The sequence below is a fragment of the Eleutherodactylus coqui genome, chromosome 7 (genome assembly GCF_035609145.1).
Source record: "Eleutherodactylus coqui strain aEleCoq1 chromosome 7, aEleCoq1.hap1, whole genome shotgun sequence".
Lineage (NCBI taxonomy): Eukaryota > Metazoa > Chordata > Amphibia > Anura > Eleutherodactylidae > Eleutherodactylus > Eleutherodactylus coqui.
This window is the reverse complement of record NC_089843.1, coordinates 100,234,473-100,249,382: the sequence shown is the minus strand read 5'-3', so window position 1 is coordinate 100,249,382 and position 14,910 is coordinate 100,234,473. Positions and strand designations below refer to the sequence as shown.

Below are 14,910 nucleotides of genomic sequence, written 5' to 3'. Positions count from 1 at the left end.
TACTTGGATAGAACTTGTTGAAGTTTTGTACAAGTGTATTTAGCATCACATGGATTTTTCTGTCTAACACAGTGCCACGTTATTTAAGCCAATGGGAAAAATAGTTACAAGGTATCAAGAAAAAAATTAGAAAATACAATCCGTTTGATTCTTATTTAACAGAAATAATAATGGTATAGATTCTTATTGGTCTGTTCGAATAATCTGGGCACATACAATGCGGTTGACCTCTTGTAGCCTGTCTGGGATTGTCGTGACTGACAGATGTAACTTCTAGAATGTAAGGATCTATTTATAGATGAAGAGTGTGAAAGGGCATTGATGGGATCACAGCTGCTGAGCACACAATGGTGCTTACTCTCCCCAAGCTCCACATGCGTGCCAGCTCGATTTCCAAGTCTGTGTATCACCATGTAATAGCGTGCTAGCTTCTGATGTCATGTTCAACACTCAACCATAAAAAGCTCTATGAAGGGACGGTGCACACGGGTGAGCACTGAAGGCCATAGTGGATCGAGTAACGAACCCCATTGAAGTCAATGGCGACCCGAGCATTTTTGTATATCGCCGATGCTCGCTAAGGTTTCCATTTCTGAAAATCTGGGCAATTCAAGAAAGTAATGGGAACGACACAGCAACGGATAGGGCAGGCGAGGGGCTACATGTTGGGCTGCATCTCAAGTTCCCAGGTCCCACTATTAAGCCACAATAGCGGCAAGAGTGCCCCCCCCCTCCCAACAACTTTTACTTCTGAAAAGCCTCATTAGCAATGCATACCTTAGCTAAGCACCACACTACCTCCAACAAAGCACAATCACTGCCTGCATGACACTCCGCTGCCACTTCTCCTGGGTTACATGCTGCCCAAACCCCCCCCCCCGCGCGCGCATGACGCAGTGTCCACAGCGCACACCAAAGTGTCCCTGCGCAGCCTTCAGCTGCACTCATGCCACACACTGGCCTCATAGCCACACCACCCTCATGTCTATTTATAAGTGCGTCTGCCATGAGGAGGAACCGCAGGCACACACTGCAGAGGGTTGGCACGGCTAGGCAGCGACCCTCTTTAAAAGGGGCGGAGCGATAGCCCACAATGCTGTACAGAAACAATGAGAAATATAATCCTGTGCCACCGCCATCAGGAGCTGCACACGTGGGCATAGCAATGGGGAACCTATGTGCCACACACTATTCATTCTGTCAAGGTGTCTGCATGCCCCAGTCAGACCGCGTTTTTTTATAAATAGTCACAGGCAGGTACAACTCCGCAATGGGAATTCCGTGTGCACCCACAGCATGGGTGGCTCCCTGTATCCCATTGCAGTGCCCTGGACAGCAGAGCTAACGTCAGATTAAATGCAGGTGGGCTTCGGCCCACACTGCATGCCCCAACCTGACCGGGGTATTTAATTCATAGACACAGGCAAGTACAACTCCCTATTGTGAAGTCCCTGTGGACCGACAGCATGGGTGGGTGCCAGGAAGCCACCGGCGATACATAAATATATCCCATTGCATTGCCCATCACAGCTGAGGTAATGTCATGTTTAATGCAGATGGGCTTCGGCCCACACTGCCTGCCCCAGTCAGACTGGGGTTCTTTAGAAGTGGACACATGCAGTTACAACTCCGTGTGGACCCACAGCATGGGTGGCTCCCTGGAACCCACCGACGGTACATAAATATATCCCATTGCAGTGCCCAGCACAGCTGAGGTAATGTCATGTTTAATGCAGGTGGGCTTCGGCGCACACTGCATGCCCCAGTCAGACTGGGGTTCTTTAGAAGTGGACACATGCAGTTACAACTCCGTGTGGACCGACAGCATGGGTGGGTGCCAGGAAGCCACCGGCGGTACATAAATATATCCCATTGCAGTGCCCAGCACAGCTGATGTAATGTCAGCTTTAATGCAGGTGGGCAAAAAATTAATTGGATTACACTGTAGGCGAGGGCCCCAAAAAATTGGTGTACCAACAGTACTAATGTACCTCAGAAAAATTGCCCATGCCCAACCAAGAGGGCAGGTGAAACCCATTAATCGCTTTGGTTAATGTGGCTTAATTTGTAACTAGGCCTGGAGGCAGCCCAGTTAAAATAAAAATTGGTTCAGGTGCAAGTTTCAACGCTTTAATGAGCCTTATGGGCCTAAGAAAAATTGCCCGTTCGGCATGATTACGTGAGGTTTCAGGAGGAGGAGCAGGAGGAGGAGGATGAATATTATACACAGATTGATGAAGCTAAAAGGTCCACGTTTTTGATGGTGATAGAGAACAATGCTTCCATCCACGGGTGCAGCCTACGTATTGTTTAGGTATCGCTGCTGTCCGCTGGTGGAGAAGAGAAGTCTAGGGAGATCCAGGCTTTGTTCATCTTGATGAGTGTAAGCCTGTCGGCACTGTCTGTTGACAGGCGGGTACGCTTATCTGTGATGATTCCCCCAGCCGCACTAAACACCCTCTCTGACAAGATGCTAGCCGCAGGACAAGTAAGCACCTCCAGGGCATACAGCGCGAGTTCAGGCCACGTGTCCAGCTTCGACACCCAGTAGTTGTAGGGGGCAGAGGCGTCACGGAGGACGGTCGTGCGATCGGCTATGTACTCCCTCACCATCCTTTTACAGTGCTCCCGCCGACTCAGCCTTGACTGGGGAGTGGTGACACAGTCTTGCTGGGGAGCCAGAAAGCTGTCAAAGGCCTTAGAGAGTGTTCCCCTGCCTGTGCTGTACATGCTGCCTGATCTCTGCGCCTCCCCTGCTACCTGGCCCTCGGAACTGCGCCTTCGGCCACTAGCGCTGTCGGATGGGAATTTTACCATCAGTTTGTCCGCCAGGGTCTTGTGGTATAGCATCACTCTCGAACCCCTTTCCTCTTCGGGTATGAGAGTGGAAAGGTTCTCCTTATACCGTGGGTCGAGCAGTGTGTACACCCAGTAATCCGTAGTGGCCAGAATGCGTGTAACGTGAGGGTCACGAGAAAGGCATCCTAACATGAAGTCAGCCATGTGTGCCAGGGTACCTGTACGCAACACATCGCTGTCCTCACTCGGAAGATCACTTTCAGGATCCTCCTCCTCCTCCTCAGGCCATACACGCTGAAAGGATGACAGGCAAGCAGCATGGGTACCCTCAGCAGTGGGCCAAGCTGTCTCTTCCCCCTCCTCCTCATCCTCCTCATGCTCCTCCTCAACGCGCTGAGATATAGACAGGAGGGTGCTCTGACTATCCAGCGACATACTGTCTTCCCCCGCCTCTGTTTCCGAGCGCAAAGCGTCTGCCTTTATGCTTTGCTGGGAACTTCTCAAGAGCCATAGCAGAGGAATGGTGACGCTAATGATTGCAGCATCGCCGCTCACCATCTGGGTAGACTCCTCAAAGTTTCCAAGGACCTGGCAGATGTCTGCCAACCAGGCCCACTCTTCTGTAAAGAATTGAGGAGGCTGACTCCCACTGCGCCGCCCATGTTGGAGTTGGTATTCCACTATAGCTCTACGCTGCTCATAGAGCCTGGCCAACATGTGGAGCGTAGAGTTCCACCGTGTGGGCACGTCGCACAGCAGTCGGTGCACTGGCAGATGAAACCGATGTTGCAGGGTGGCAGCGTCCGTGTGGGACTTGCGGAAATGTGCGCAGAGCCGGCGCACCTTTCCGAGCAGGTCTGACAAGTGTGGGTAGCTTTTCAGAAAGCGCCGAACCACCAAATTAAAGACCTGGGCCAGGCATGGCACATGCGTGAGGCTGCCGAGCTGCAGAGCCGCCACCAGGTTACGGCCGTTGTCACACACGACCATGCCCGGTTGGAGGCTCAGCGGCGCAAGCCAGCGGTCGGTCTGCTCTGTCAGACCCTGCAGCAGTTCGTGGGCCGTGTGCCTCTTCTCTCCTAAGCTGAGTAGTTTCAGCACGGCCTGCTGACGCTTGCCCACCGCTGTGCTGCCACGCCGCGCGACACCGACTGCTGGCGACGTGCTGCTGCTGACACATCTTGATTGCGAGACAGAGGTTGCGTAGGAGGAGGAGGAGGGTGGTTTAGTGGAGGAAGCATACACCGCCGCAGATACCAGCACCGAGCTGGGGCCCGCAATTCTGGGGGTGGGTAAGACATGAGCGGTCCCAGGCTCTGACTCTGTCCCAGCCTCCACTAAATTCACCCAATGTGCCGTCAGGGAGATATAGTGGCCCTGCCCGCCTGTGCTTGTCCACGTGTCCGTTCTTAAGTGGACCTTGCCAGTAACCACGTTGGTGAGGGCGCGTACAATGTTGCGGGAGACGTGGTCGTGCAGGGCTGGGACGGCACATCGGGAAAAGTAGTGGTGACTGGGAACTGAGTAGCGCGGGGCCGCGGCCGCCATCATACCTTTGAAAGCCTCTGTTTCCACAACCCTATACGGCAGCATCTCCAGGCTGATAAATTTGGCTATGTGCACGTTTAACGCTTGAGCGTGCGGGTGCGTGGCGGCGTACTTGCGCTTTCGCTCCAACACTTGCACTAGCGACGGCTGGACGGTGCGCTGAGAGACATTGGTGGATGGGGCCGAGGACAGCGGAGGTGAGGGTGTGGGTGCAGGCCAGGAGACGGTAGTGCCTGTGTCCTGAGAGGGGGGTTGGATCTCAGTGGCAGGTTGGGGCACAGGGGGAGAGGCAGCGGTGCAAACCGGAGGTGGTGACCGGCCTTCGTCCCACCTTGTGGGGTGCTTGGCCATCATATGTCTGCGCATGCTGGTGGTGGTGGCTCCCCGGCTGATCTTGGCGTGACAAAGGTTGCACACCACTGTTCATCGGTCGTCTGCACTCTCAGTGAAAAACTGCCAGACCTTAGAGCACCTCGGCCTCTGCAGGGTGGCATGGCGCCAGGGGGCGCTTTGGGAAACAGTTGGTGGATTATTCGGTCTGGCCCTGCCTCTACCCCTGGCCACCGCACTGCCTCTTCCAACCTGCCCTGCTGCTGCACTTGCCTCCCCCTCTGAAGACCTGTGCTCAGTAGGCGTAGCAAACCAGGTGGGGTCAGTCACCTCATCGTCCTGCTGCTCTTCCTCCGAATCCTCTGTGCGCTCCTCCCTCGTACTTACTCCAATTACTACTACCTGAGTGATAGACAACTGTGTCTCATCGTCATCGTCCTCCTCACCCACTGAAAGCTCTTGAGACAGTTGCCGGAAGTCCCCAGCCTCATCCCCCGGACCCCGGGAACTTTCCAAAGGTTGGGCATCGGTCACGACAAACTCCTCTGGTGGGAGAGGAACTATTGCTGGCCATTCTGGGAAGGGGCCCGGGAACAGTTCCTGGGAGTCTGCCTGCTCCTCAGAATGTGTCATTGTAATGGAGTGAGGAGGCTGGGAGGAAGGAGGAGCAGCAGCCAGAGGATTCAGAGTTGCAGCAGTGGACGGCGCAGAATTCTGGGTGGTCGATAGATTGCTGGATGCACTTTCTGCCATCCACGACAGGACCTGCTCACACTGCTCATTTTCTAATAAAGGTCTACCGCGTGGACCCATTAATTGTGAGATGAATGTGGGGACACCAGAAACGTGCCTCTCTCCTAATTCCGCAGCAGTCGGCTGCGATACACCTGGATCAGGAGCTCGGCCTGTGCCCACACCCTGACTTGGGCCTCCGCGTCCTCGTCCACGTCCTCTAGGCCTACCCCTACCCCTCAGCATGCTGTATTACCAGTAGTGCAGAAACAGAACGCTGTAATTAAATGTGCCGCTTATTGGGCTGTGGTTGGAGGCTGACTTCCCTTACGGAACGCACAGCAGAGCCAGGAAACAATTTTGCGCACGCCTGTAGTGAGACGTAGGTGCGTATGACTGAGCTAGTGGAATTCACAGCGCAGAAGCAGTCAAGTGGCCAAAGGCCAGTAGTAGGCCTTAAGTATTTTGCTTCTATTTTTTTAAAATGCTGAGCTGATACAGCAGACAGATGCTGTAGGCAGCATATAATATTATGTATACTGTTTCCCTCTGGCGGGATGACGGCGCTGATGTAACAGACAGCAGATCCAGGAAACAATTTTGCGCAAGCCTGCTGTAACGCTTAGCTGCGTATTAATTAGGACTACTACCCCCAGTAGATAGATACTGTAGGCAGCGTATAATATTATGTATACTCTTTCCCTCTGGCGGGATGACGGCGATCATGTAACAGAGACAGCAGATCCAGGAAACAATTTTGCGCAAGCCTGCTGTAACGCTTAGCTGCGTATTAATTAGGACTACTACCCCCAGCAGATAGATATTGTAGGCAGCGTATAATATTATGTATACTGTGTCCCTCTGGCGGGATGACAGCGCTGATGTAACAGAGACAACAGATCCAGGAAACAATTTTGCGCAAGCCTGCTGTAACGCTTAGCTGCGTATTAATTAGGACTACTACCCCCAGCAGACATGCAGTAAACTGGCAGCCCAAATCTAGTATTTTTCCCCAATTTTTTGGAAAAAGCCCACTGCCTATATAGCCTGAATATCTCTTTCCCTGCCTCACCAGTACTGGCCCTATACTCTGTACAATGACTGCAGACTGCGGACGATATACAAAAAAAAAAAATTGTGCAACACTGCTAAAAGCAGCCTCAACAGTACTGCACACGGTCAGATGTGGCCCTAAGAAGGACCGTTGGGGTTCTTGAAGCCTACAATAACTCCTAACACTCTCCCTATAGCAGCTCCGGCATCAGCAGCACTTTCCCTGATCTCTGTCAGAATGCATCTGTGGCAAGCCGCGGGAGGGGCAGATTTATATACTCAGGTGACACCTGATCTCGCCGGCCACTCACTGCAGGGGTTGGTATAGGGCTTGAACGTCGCAGGGGGAAGTTGTAATGCCTTCCCTGTCTTTCTATTGGCCAGAAAAGCGCGCTAACGTCTCAGAGATGAAAGTGAAAGTAACTTGAACATCGCGTGGTGCTCGCCTCTAATAACGAGCATCTCGAACACGCTAATACTCGAACGAGTATCAAGCTCGGACGAGTACGTTCGCTCATCTCTAATAAAAAAGATAGTAAAATCACCTTATGCCTCAAGTATTTTTTATCACTTGCATTCCGCTAAAACATGACAGTCATAAGATGATATACCTAAACGAAACGATTGCTTGGTGTGTGACTTCTGTGATGAGACCCTGCATGCATTCTCATCATGTATAGATCCGTCACATTCGCCTAGTATCAATTCTAATGTAATTGGAGTCAGGAAGGAATTTTTTTCCCTTAAATGGGGAAAATTGGCTTCTACCTCATTGTTTTTGCCTTCTTCTGGATCAACATTGGGGGTTAAGAGGCTGAACTGGATGGACATGTCTTTTTTTTGGCCTTACATACTATATTACTCTGTAATTATGCCAAATATAGGGGTCGTTATTATAATTTCATGTAAAACCTTTAATTTACACCATATTTTTAAATTGCACTAAAGGTTGTACTTGCATCATGTAATCTACTGTATCTTGGTACATTTGTAGAATTTTATCTAGTAGTAGTTGTGTGAATTAGGCTTCAGGCCTTATTCCCCCATGTTATACCATATTATGGGGTTATTCTCTCAGTGCTTTTCAGAGAGGATAGTTCTATAATTTAGCCTCCGGATGCGGCCATATTACGAACATGTGCTTGAGTCCTAGCAGCAATTAAATGCCTACATGCTTGCTAGCAAAACAGGGTTCCATCAGGAGTTGTCTGTAGTATGCAATACCAGTTGTTGCATATAGTCTTGTTGGTTAGGTATCCCTGCTGACATAAGGTCGTGGGGAGAGATGGTTGGCAATCTAGTCATGGGTGCTCACAATATTGGACAGCTCAAGGTATCCTGGGAAGTGGACAGTTCAGAAGGTCTGCTTACTTGCTGTCAGGGTTCAGTTCGTTCTACTAGAAGAGCAGCATCAAATTTCGGTAACTCAATGAAACCATTTTCCTCTAGTCATTATGCTGTAAACGGGATATAGGAGTTGTGCGTTACTAAATGTATGATCAGCAGCACGATGCTTAAAGGGGTTGTCCCGCGAAAGCAAGTGGGTCTATACACTTCTGTATGGCCATATTAATGCACTTTGTAATGTACATTGTGCATTAATTATGAGCCATACAGAAGTTATAAGAAGTTATTCACTTACCTGTTCCGTTGCTAGCGTCCTCGTCTCCATGGTGCCGTCTAATTTTCGGCGTCTAATCGCCCGATTAGACGCGCTTGCGCAGTCCAGGTCTTCTGCTTTTCTCAATGGGGCCGCTCGTGCCAAAGAGCGGCTCCTGGTAGCTCCGCCCCGTCACGTGCCGATTCCAGCCAATCAGGAGGCTGGAATCGGCAATGGACCGCACAGAAGAGCTGCGGTCCACGGAGGGAGAAGATCCCGGCGGCCATCTTCAACCGGTAAGTAAGAAGTCACCGGAGCGCGGGGATTCAGGTAAGCGCTGTGCGGATTTTTTTTTAGGTCCCTGCATCGGGTTTGTCTCGCGCCGAACGGGGGGGCTGTTGAAAAAAAAACAAAACATTTCTTCTGCTGTGTTCAATGGAGCCGCTCCGGCGTGCTCGCGCCGCCGAGGTCTTCTGCGCATGCGCAGACCAGCTCGCCGGAGTGGCTCCATTGAACACAGCAGAAGACTGCACAGCGCAAGCGCGTCTAAATGGAAGGAGAAGACAGCGTTAGACGGCACCATAGAGACGAGGACGCCAGCAACAGAGCAGGTAAGTGAATAACTTCTGTTTGGCTCATATTTAATGCACGATGTATATTACAAAGTGCATTAATATGGCCATACAGAAGTGTATAACCCCACTTGCTCCCGCGAGACAACCCCTTTAACTAGCTTAATACCATAAACAACCAACCCCCTTTGGAGCTCTATGATGTTTAGGTAATTAAAAACTAGAATAGCCGAACATTGCAATGATATTTAAAAAAGGCAAATTTAGATAATAGTGTGTCTTCACATTTAAGTATCATAATAGGCTTGCTTTTTGCTTTATACAACTTTGTGACAGGGTGCCTTTTAAAATCAATAGACTTCCCATGTAATCATTTCAGTGTAAAAATGCCATAATGGGGTATATGGAAAGGGGTTATCTAAGAACACTGTGCAAATACTGATATGTTCCTTATGTTCAAATCGAATTATACTTAATGGACAGTGGTGGAAATCCCAAGAACATATTAGCAGTGTGGTTCATCGTTACATACCTGCATGTTCCATATCTGAAATGTTTCGAGTACCTGCACTTTCACCTTTGGCCATTTTCATCACCTTCGGGTAGCTGAAGACAATCTCATATAGCGCTATATAAGAGCCATATGAGGCCAACCTCAGCTGCCGTAAGGAGCCGAAAACGGCCAAAGCTGAAAGTGCAGGTACTCTATAATTATATGTTGCCTTCAATGAATTGCAAATATCTGTATCAATCCTCATTTATTGCATCCAAAATGTGTATCCAAACTGTTTTACAGAATCGGGGGCCTTGTTATCCATAGCCATCCACGTTTTATTTTACCAATACAATTGGTCATAGATGAATAACAAAGTACAACAGTCATGTTTTTTCTTAGGCGGCCTGGATACCAGAGTACTTACATGTTGCTTTTTTTAAATGCCTAATCAATTTTCCGGTTCTGGTAGGGCAGGTGACAGATAATCATGTTCTATATTTGTCATGCTCACCCGATTTTTGTTTCCTGTGGTGCCCGCCTGTGAAGTCTGCACACTGGCTGAAAATCCGACTTTTTTCAGAGTCCTGTGCGTGCTCTCTCCCATAGACTTATGGTTATGCTAGACAGCCACTTTCATGAGGGAGATCGGCTGATCAGTGCTGGCAACGCATCCTGAACCAGAAACTTTAATCTAGGAGAGCCTGCAAACCAAGTATGATGCTTTCTAAATGCAAATAAAGGAAAGCTCAATGCAAAAAAAAAACAACTGAAAAATGTATAATTTTCTTTGTGCCGGAATTTAGTAAGCTGTGTGTATTGATTTTTCATGCACAAAGGTTTCCCTAGGCTTTAAAGACTGACATATCCTTTAGTAGTTATGTTACATGGAAAGTGATTTCATATTTCACAGTTGTTGTTCTTCTCTCCCCAGTACACGTGAAAGCCTGGCTTCCAATACTTCAAGTATTGTTGAAAGTAACAGACGGCAGAATCCAGCTCTCAGTCCTGCCCATGCTGGTGCTGGTCCAGCTTTTAACTTCCGAACATCTGCTGCAGAAACCACAACAACTGATGCTGATAAACTACAGAAACCCGCTAACTGTTTGCAAGCTTCTGTAACTAGTGTTTGATAGCCGCTCAGCCTCAAATCTTGTTCTGTCTCATCCTCTACAGCAAAGTTTACTACACTGGGACCGATGTTTACATCTCTTTACAAGCAAGCCTCACATCCACAGTTTTTGTGTCTTTCTAAAACTGTGCTGCTAAATAGCCCAGGGGGCAACAACAAGAACTGAATACCAACTTTTTTTGTATTATTATGATTTTGGTTTTGTTGTTTCTTTCTTGCCATCATTCCTTTCCATAACGTAGAGCTCAGTAGAAGGTGAATAATGATAGAAGTTAATATGCACATTATTCTTCATGTAAATGTAACAGAGCACATTCAAAAGTCTAAACACTGTAATTTTTTTTTTTCTACTTTCCTTTTTTTTTTTTTTTTTTTGGACGCTGTGCGGCATACAGCAGAGTACTTCCTTTAAAGCAGCGGTGCTCGGTAGATAACACAACTTTGTAGATTTACAGAACAGTTTTTGTTCAGTTCTGTATTATAAAAAGAGAAAGAGAGAAAAAAATATTTATTTTTACCAACACGCAAATGATACAAACCTAATTTTAAACGTATATACAGTATATATATTCCTACTTAGTGCTCATGATGTTCAGCCAATGTAAAGAACCAAAATATTAGACCATATCACACTGCAATAAGAATTGCTACATCTGTGCTTTTTATCTTCTGGCTATCTACATACATGTCATTGTGCCGTCACATATAAATATAAAATGTATTGGATGTGTTGTTCAGGGACCTGCATGCAGTATACAGAATGACAGTTGTGTTACTACTCTCTATAATAATACAATAGTTAAAAATACAGTATTATCACAAATCAAGCAAACTAACTCATCAAAACAGTACAAATGAAAGGGAACTTATCAGCAAAGTAGGACAAGGGATTCTATGGAAGGCAAGCATATAGTGTTCTAGCCGTGTCAGGGTGCAGGACATTGGCACTTGGTGCTTACAAATGAGGCTTTAAATCAGATTGTTGGCATTGAATTCCATGATCTTTCATATTCATACCCAGAATACATATACACTGTAAAGGCAGAGTTAGATTACTAAGCCTAATTCTTAGAAGTAATGAGTTTATAATTTATAGTCCATTTAACAGTGGTTCAAATAAGCCACCTAGTGACTTTTAAAGGACCCACAAATTAGTCACGACTGGCATTCATTCATTGACATTAGGAAAATGTCATCCGGCAGCAGAATATTTAACACCGCTAAATATACTGTATATGTCTATGGCGCTCATTCACAGCTAGTAGCGCTAGGACATTGGCTATATAGATGCCTTTCACCACTGCTTTGAAGAAGAACATCCATCTGGATTCAAGGTGTCCAGGATTAGAAACAGGGGTCTGTTTCTTTTTGTAAACAGTACAACTTTTATACTATGTCTGGGATTGGAGCTCAGTCCTGTTCTCTAATCCTGGGCAACCCCTTCTCCAGCACCATTGAATGGGGTGTTGGTTGTATGACTTCCAGACACACCTTGCAAATATCTTATGGGAGAAAGTTAATTCCTAACTGAAAATCAAGCAAGATCACCGACCACTGTGCAACTACCATCACCGCCTCATCATACTTCCAAGCATGTCCGGAACCCCTCTATTCCCGTCATGGTTTCAAATTAGTAGTCTTAGTTATAAATATCGTACGATCAACTTTCGTTTAACCATGTTGCCCACTAAAATGCTGCTCCATGGACTAAGAAGCCATCAGAGTGTTTAGTAGAGCTTGGATATATTCTTCTGATCACAAGGCATGAGCTAGAACAATACATTTTCCATATCTGTAGATTTACACTCATTTCACTTATGTATACCTAGCGCTGCTGCTTTAAAATCCTGCGTGAAAGGTTCCACTGTGCCCGAAATCTTAGTAGTACCAATAAAGTGGCAGCAGTGTGGAGTCAGTGTTATTCTGAGCATGAATAGTGCCAAACATCACCTCTGAGTAGCAATTTGGTTTTCTCTATATATATTTTAAACACTTCATAGTCACATAATTAAATGTTTTAACTGCTAAGTTTTATAAGTTTTTGCCATCAGATAACTAGTTTTATTTCGCTGGTACATATCCTACTACAAGTTTTAATGACTAACCTGTTTTTATTGCATAGCTCTAGTCTTGGAGGCAGAAAAAGTGACAAGCAATGGGAATTTGTGGTCGCTTTCTTTGTATGCAGTGTTAGGACCAGGCTAGAGGAAACTGCCATATAACATCCGCTTCAGAGCATTGGGGTCGTGGTTTTTGGACCCATAAAAAAAAAAATAGAAGAGGCAGTTAATAAAAATAAAAATCTGCACCATTATGCTGTATTTATACACGGGTGATGGTTGCATGGACACGTTGCAAGTGGAAATCTTATTACATGTACAAAACCTCTTTAATATGGAATTTTGTAAATGGCATGTACAAGCCAATAAAATGAAAGTCATCTGAATGTGCAAAACCAGTTTAGTAGCTTTAAAGCAGGACCCCAAACATAAAAACATACAGCTTTTGCTGCTGAGTATAAAAGTTTAGAAAACAAATAATTTTGGTTGCATTTGCAACTATTTTTGTTGCCATCTGGAGTAATGCATTAAAGTGACCCAGTCCTAGGAAAATCAATAGGGCCACACTACTTGTCTGGCAAACTAATGCATACTGTGTATTTGTAGTGCATCAGTAGTCTATGGGTGCTTTTATACAGGACGTAATAGACCTCAAGACGCAGTGTAAATGAGGATTTTATTAATTAGTGCAGATTTTGTTGCATTTTTAACAGCAGAATGCGTCCTGCGAAACGTCCTATGGAATTTTTTTTTTCTTACGCAGACTTTATTTGCAAACTTACATCTCTCGTATTGTAGAAATCTGCAACAATAATTTCTCAAGTCGACCTTAATTTCACAGCAGTAAGCTTTTCTATTGCAGAATTTAAGCTTATGGTTTTGAAGTAAAGAAGTGTGGATTTTAATAGGTCAAGCCCCATAGGGATAACCTTGTGATGCAGAAATGTCCACATGGACTAATTCCGTCCTGTGTGAAAGCACCCTAAGAGAAGCCATGCGACCACCTTTATTTGTCCAGGACCGTAGGGTAGCTATAAAGTGGTTCTCCAGCTTTGGCTCAATCCACTCACATGAGGGAAGGCAGACTACTTGGTCATCCAGCTTACCTCCTAAACTGATACATTTGTATCTGCACAGGCAGTTATACTGTTGCCAGACTCAAATGGATTTTCCCACTGTAAAAAAGAAATTAATGACTGAGCATAGCATGAAATAAAAAAAAATATTCCAATAAGACAATACTCCCCTATCGTCAGCTCCTCCCCCTTGAAACAGCTGCACGGCTTTGATGTTTGACTCCTGGTGTGTACATCCAGTGAAATTCAGGTGACCGCTGCAACCAATCAGAGGCTGCATCATCACTGTCTGGAGTTTTGGCATAAGCATTTAGATCCTGGGTGCCACAAGGAGTTTCAAGACGGTGGCCTCTCATTGGCTGCAGCGGTCATCTGACTTCCACAGGACATACACACTGGGAGCTGAAGCTCCTCAGCTGTTTGCTGGGGTGGCTGAAGAAAGGTGAGCGATATCTCTTTTTTTATCTTACGCCATGCCTAGCCATTAAAAAAACAAACTTTAATTATCCAAAACCCCTTTAAACAACCCTATATTTCCGAATGAGCCTGTATAATATGTAACCTAAGACAGCCAGGTAGTATATCTTCAACTGCATGGATGGAAATGGCCAACAGTAAGCAGTCATTAGAGAATTAAGACCCTCATATTTTTATTTTTATTTTTTTGCAATTTCAAAACATATTAAGTCACAAGTTTTTAAAAACAAATTATTTCACCTTAATGAGCCCAAGAATTAGCTGATAGAATTCTATTTTTTTCTTAAGCTTTGATTTTGGTAAATTTTAGTTCTTCTTTTAAAAATGTATTTGTATGGGGGGAAAGGCAAGAATAGCCTAGTATTATGATTTCTTTCAAGCAGAAGGATCTAATTTTGTTTTATTCTGTGGATTAGATTGTAATGCCTAAATTAGGCTTCTCAAAATAACATGATTTGTGATGGTGATCATTAGAAGAAAGCATTAAGTATGTTTGAACATTTGGGCTTTGTTTCTCGCATATAAATATTGCTTATCCTTTAAGAAATTTGTGACGAGAACAAAAAGAAAACATTGTGTTTTTTGTTTCACATTTCAGTTTTACAAGTGGAGAAAAATGTGCAAAGTCAGGGCGAATGTGAATTCTTAATTTTATGAATATGATTATAGAATGTTTCAAAATTAGAAACTAGATGCTGGAATCTTTACAGGTTGAATGATGTGAATATCCGGAATATCTGCTCTATTACTAGAGTTCTAGCACACAGCTGCCCACCTACAGTCATGCCAGCTGGATACAACCTTCGAGTTTTTGGTGCCCATGCCCAACACACCTTACCTGGCAATAGCAAAAGATGTTACTGTATAATTCAACCTTGAAGCACATGTTGATAATATGGATACAAGGCTGGTCTTGAACATTGGTGTTCGGCTATGTTCTAGAACTCAACATATTCTGTAAAGATCCTCTCAGCACCCCAACTTGTTTTTTTTTAATATTTTTAAGTGGTGCTGTGTATCCAGAACAAAGAGGACTGA

The 14,910-nt window shown here is 45.7% G+C and overlaps 1 protein-coding gene across 3 annotated transcripts in view; it reads left to right on the top strand.

Annotated features, from left to right (window-relative positions):
* STOX2 (storkhead box 2) overlaps window positions 1-12,423 on the top strand; it is a 137,460-nt gene extending 125,037 nt beyond the window's left edge. For all 3 annotated transcript variants that reach the window (XM_066573477.1, XM_066573478.1, XM_066573480.1), the window contains exon 4: window positions 10,062-12,423. In XM_066573477.1, the coding sequence (XP_066429574.1) occupies window positions 10,062-10,260 (199 nt within the window). In that variant the 3' untranslated portion in view covers window positions 10,261-12,423. The remainder of the gene's footprint in view (window positions 1-10,061) is intronic.
* The last annotated feature ends 2,487 nt before the right edge of the window (window positions 12,424-14,910 follow it).